This window comes from Limulus polyphemus, unplaced genomic scaffold (genome assembly GCF_000517525.1).
Source record: "Limulus polyphemus unplaced genomic scaffold, Limulus_polyphemus-2.1.2 Scaffold927, whole genome shotgun sequence".
NCBI lineage: Eukaryota > Metazoa > Arthropoda > Merostomata > Xiphosura > Limulidae > Limulus > Limulus polyphemus.
In genome coordinates, this window is record NW_013666537.1 from 240,946 (window position 1) to 246,583 (window position 5,638).

At 33.7% G+C, this 5,638-nt stretch overlaps 2 protein-coding genes across 3 annotated transcripts in view; both read left to right on the top strand.

Annotated features, from left to right (window-relative positions):
- Nucleotides 1-675, top strand: part of LOC106461290 (general transcription factor 3C polypeptide 5-like) — a 20,040-nt gene extending 19,365 nt beyond the window's left edge. For both annotated transcript variants that reach the window (XM_013921106.2, XM_022388157.1), the window contains exon 5: nt 538-675. The gene's annotated coding sequence lies outside the window, so the exon portion shown is untranslated. The remainder of the gene's footprint in view (nt 1-537) is intronic.
- The window catches only part of LOC106461286, a 51,821-nt gene continuing 46,413 nt past the window's right edge, over nt 231-5,638 (top strand). The window contains exons 1-4 of the mRNA XM_022388155.1: nt 231-235; nt 538-674; nt 1,024-1,149; nt 2,391-2,458. Of these exons, the coding sequence (XP_022243863.1) occupies nt 231-235; nt 538-674; nt 1,024-1,149; nt 2,391-2,458 (336 nt within the window). The remainder of the gene's footprint in view (nt 236-537; nt 675-1,023; nt 1,150-2,390; nt 2,459-5,638) is intronic.

The following is a 5,638-nucleotide window of genomic DNA, read 5'->3' on the forward strand; positions in this document are numbered from 1 at the left end:
TCTTGTAATTCACTCCTGAGGATGACGTTGTAACGTCGAAACAATGTAGAGTCGTCAACTTTTTGAAGGCCATAGATAGGCCTAGATAACATGTTTTTAATTGTGTATCAGTTTAACGTTGAATATTATTTATGATTTTAGCTTGAAATTAAACACACTGTTTTTGCTTCCTGAACTTCGTTCCCATAAAAGGGAGGAAATGGAAGGCATAGAGCAAGTTTGTTTTAAGTATGAGGTTAGTGCAAGTTAAAATGTTTTGGTGCAATTGAAATGTTACCTCTACTTGAGGTAAACCCAATTAATTGTTTTGGGTAATTTTGAACTCAGATTTGTTATTTTATTGACAAGTGTATTTTCTAATTTGTTCAAGTAAATGAGCACTTTTTTGTTCTTTGATTTCAGATAAAGGAACTACTTGGTTAGGAAGGTAATGTGCTAAATTTTCTTTGTTTTACAGGATCATTGCTTGGCTTTAAGTTAAGATAGTTTTTTTTTGTAATAAATGATTACTGTTAATATATTTTTGTGTCTTTTAAGTGGTGACACAGAGTCAGATGAAAGGTGGAAGAGTACGGGTATTGTCCAACGCCTTAATAGACGCACAGTTGTAACCAGTAGTGGGTCGGTGTATAAACTCATTGGATCTATGAAGAAAGCTCTTGCTCTGGAAGAAGGTTTGTAAATTAAAAAGTACAAGTTCAAGTGAAGTAGACTTAGCTCTGCAATAATCTAACTCTTTTCTTGTTTAGTCATTCTTGCTCTGTCACCAACCACTGAATTGATTTTGAATATCTTTGACACAATGCATGATCAATCCTTTTTGTTTGATGTATGCAGTTAAACCTACATACACAAGTCTAATTACATATGGTTATGTGTTGCATCCATGACAGGCCATATTCAGTTACATATCACATTATAATTTTAAGTATTTCTAAAGAAAGTAGAAATGTTTTATATACAAAAACGTCTTGAGCATCTTATTAATAGATCTTTAATTCATTATGGTCATTCATTAACCAGAGAAATTGACAGCAAAAACCAACAAAATTGAATTGAAAACATTTCAAGGTTACAGGAAATCTGAGATACAACATTGTAGATGTAGGGAGAATATACATGATGATTCTGATGAGAATCTTGTAGAAAGTAAAGAAGAAGATCAAAATTAAAACTAGCCTTTTAAACATAGAAGTGCTGTGTAGTTCCTTCTTTTACATAATATTTATAAAATTGATAACTTTGCTGATATGATGCACATATTCCTGTTGTTAAAAGAGTAAGTGTTTTATTAGTATTTCCTTCTCATAACACATTACTTGAAGCACCTGTTTGTTTCGTGTGCACAACTGAATTTGCCTGCATGACATACATCAACTTACCTAAACTTCTCCACTTTCCCATCTACCATATGATTTATTGAGCAAGCTCTGCTAGGGAAGCTAAATAATCTCTTTTTTTTCCTGCCATAAGTCAGATTTTTTTAGTTTTCATGCTGTAAAACTCATGACTTCATTTTTTATGTTTGTGAATTCTGAAATCATTGTAAATCCTGATATTAACATTTCAGTTAATAGTAAAACAATTTTGTAACTCCTTCAAATTTTTTGAGGACTTGTTCATACAGTTCTTCTATTGTGCATGAAAATCAGGTAACTTCACAGCTCTCATTTATCGATGTATTAGGGCTGTTAATGCCAAATCATTTGTTAGTATTTTAGTATTCCAGTCATTAGTTCATCTGATGTTTTTTCCCATTGATGAATAAACCTGTTGTTTCTTTTAGGTCTATTCACCTTTTTTTGATTGCTAATCTTGCTTCAGTTTTCTCTCTCTCTCTCTCAAGTATGTAATATCTTAATTCTTAACACACTCGCTATGGGTAGGTTGAAGTGCACACGTCACAACCTTTTAGAGAGTTATATTCAAAATTTAATTAAACTACTTATCGTCATTGTATACAGAGAATCTTGGCATCAATACACAATTAATAAATCAAATTTTAATGTTATGTAAGTTTTAAGTTCTTAATTTTATAAGGTACTATTTAAAAAAATCTTAAATTTCCTTTAGTAGAGAATTGTGACATTTGCTGTGTTGGTCTTTCTTTTTCTCTGATTCATTTACCATCCCTCTGAGAAGTATGGAATTTAATGTAAATTACCCATTACAATATAGATAGTACTAATGCAAAGCATAATTTATATAGCCTTCAATCTTATTTGTTTACAGAATCATAAAGTAGAAAATCATACCCACTTGTCACACCCTTCCTTTCACAAATTGTTTAAGTTCTCTTTGGTGTTTTATGCTATATTATTTATAACCAGTAGAAAACCAAGGTTTGAAACCATCAAATGATGTATTATATTACATTACATTGTTTTCAGTACAGATAATTTTCTATTTTGACCAGTTTGAAATTGTTTCTTACAGTCTTCAGATCAACACGCTTAAGGTAAGATTTAAAGGATCTTATGCTAAAGTTAGAAAGCCAGAAAAATTATGATAGTTATAGGACATTATCTGCTTTTTGCATGTTATTATTCTGTGTTCTTAAGTGCATTATTTAATTAAATAAAACAATATTTAGTGTAGTAGTACTATTAATATAAAAAATACAGGTAAATAACATATCTCTTGCTTTTCATGTGTATTATTATTATTATTATAAAAGTAACTAGGAACTTGTTAGGTTAGGTAAGGTAAGACATTGAAAAAAAATTCTTCACAAAGTATTCTCGTAAGCAGCTTCTGCATTACATACTTTGATAGGGTAACATGAGCTACATATTTGTTGGTTGATTTACAACTTGTATGACAGAATTATTAATTAAACATGTTTCAAAGGGCAATAGAATTCCAATACATTACATAACCTCCTCTCACATATAGCTTTCTCAATTCAGTGGTACTCTCTATGCAGACTTTTTTGCTTGAAACTAGCCCCCGAGGCCCCGACCTGAAATCATGTTTCATATGATGTGGTGCTGTTGCAAGCCAATGAGAATGCATCCTCTATTATTCAATCATCACTTCTTGACTTTGTATTCATTTATAAACATGTCTTTTTATGTGCTTGTGAGCTTTTGAGATATAGGTATTTTTTTCTGGAAGTATCTACTGTTGTGGAAATATTAAATTTAGATTTTCATTTTCCAAAATTTTTGCATCATCAGATTTTGTGGCCTTTAATTTCCACATTATTAATTCACAAATATAGGTAACTTTCATGTTGTCTGGTGTGGGACAACAAAACGTTGTTCATGCTGGACTTACCTCAATTTACCATTTCTTACCCTTTGTTGGTCTTTTGTTCCAAGACTTTTGTTGCTTATTTTCACATTTCCATTTCTCTTGCATCCAGACTTTACCTTTGGTTTGTTCATCCAAGTCAGGTTTATTGGTTCTGTACTCTCCCTTTTGGCCTTTCGTTGGCCGTGTGCATTGTTTTTGCTAAGTAGTGCATGCTTTTGGTCATCAGATTCATGGCTTGAAATTGCAGTTCCACCATTATATGGATGACTGGCTTCTTTTAGTTCCATCCAAACTGTACTTTTACACCCATATTCTTCTCCTCTTTTGGGAAGTGGCTTGTCTTAGCTGTTTAGATAATCCAGAGAAGTCTGTTCTCCCTCACATTCCCTCAATATCTGGTTAATTTAAATGTGTTCTTCAACTCTCATCTCAGCAGAGTACAACAGAGTTCAGCCTTTTCTACTTTGTTTGAGGGATGTAGAGCAATTGGTTTCCACTGTTTTATCTTCTCTCCCTGCATTAGAGGTTTTTTTCTTTTGGGGACTTGGGCTTTATGGAATCCCTTATCCCCTTGGCTTGTTCTCATGTTTCATTTGCAGTGGACTTTTCATGACCTATAGAACCTTTCTCAGGATACCTTGTCCTCCCCTATTCATCTTCATTTTCTCCTGCATGTCAATTTCACCTGAGGACTATACAGAACCAATACCACGGAAAGTGTTCCTCTTCCTCCCTCTTGTCTGGATCTTCATTTTTTGACAAAAGTTTCTTTGATCTAGAGATTTTGGGTTGATCATCTCAAAAGGAATTGATCCTTCATATCAATTTATTGAAACTCTTTGGAGTTCATTGACCTTTGGATCATTTTCTTATGTTTGTACTTGGCCATGTATTTCCACACATTCAACCTTTTCTTCTGGGTCCATTTCCTACAAGTACAACTCTGGTGGTTTGTCATATTCCAGGTGTCTCGAATCTTGTTGTGGATCATCTCTCGAGGCCACACAATATTTTACCCAAAGAGTGGTCCATTCATCCTCAGGTTTTCAAGTGTTTTGCTCTCATCTGGGCACTCCTCTTATAGATGCATTTGCCACTTATGACAACGCCAAACTTTTCCTTTTCTGGTCTCCTGTTCTGCATCCATCAGCTCTAGAGATGGATCCATTCAGTCAGGACTGACTATGAAAATAGAAGAAAGAATGGTGCAGTGACAAACTGCAAAACATACACCATATTGTTGATAGAAAAGGAGGGAGTAGGGATGAACAGAATGAGAAAGAATAAAGGCTCCATGTGAAGAGAGTCTGGAACACCTTGTAAGCGACTAGACAAAAACCATGAATGAAGCCAGAGTAATGACAGCTGGATGGGAGAAGGAGGAATGAAGTTGAAGAATCTCTCTCAAGGGAGAGAGCTAGAGGAAGATTGACAAAGGTTCAACATAGGAAACCACAGTTGAGCTGGCCAACACAGAGCTACAAATAGGACCAAATAAGGAGTGTTGTGTATGAGGTAGAGAACACAAGGGAGGAGACGAATAGGAGCATAAGCATAGAGAAAGAGGTCCCTTTCTGTTCTCCATCTTTCTGAATTCTTCACATGGCTCTTCAACCAACTTTTATCATTATCAACCATCACTGGTTATCAGGCAGCTCTGTCTAATACTTTCTGGTTTCTGCTGTTACTGTCATGCTTTCTTCTCCCTGGTCCTCACTGTGCTCTTCCATTCTATTCAATATCCTCATCCTTATGCTCATTGCTTCTATATTCTTCTCTATCCTGATCATATTTTTCTATTATATATTCCTATGAAATAACTAAAAAAATAAATTCTTATATCGATACCATAGAATTCCACTATAATTTATAAAGCTTAGTAAGTAAGTTATATTTGGATCTAAAAAATATGAAATTTTGAACAGACTAAATACTCAACTTACCAGCTTGAAGTCTTGTATCAAAATAACGAGTTGACGTCATAATACTTCAAAATGGTTGAGAAAGCCACTAGGGGACATCCTGAGCTTTTGACTGGTTATTCACATGTACATAAAGAAGTGTTTCCAAAAATGGAACAATGTGGATGGAACCACTGTGTGTGGTTCAGTACATGAGTGGTATCTCAGCAAATAGAAAAGATAGGAGGTTCTTATTTTATGTTCTTAATTTATTGGTAATTTGAATTCCTAATTGGTACAAAACTATAGACTTTGTATTTTGACATCACAAACATCTAATTTGAACCAGTGCTGCATTCAACATACCATGTGACACACAAAAATTTATGTTTAACTGTGTTTTTCTAATATTTATATTTAAATTAAGAAATTGAGTGAGGTATAATACTAAAATTTGAATTATAATCTACAGTTTGACA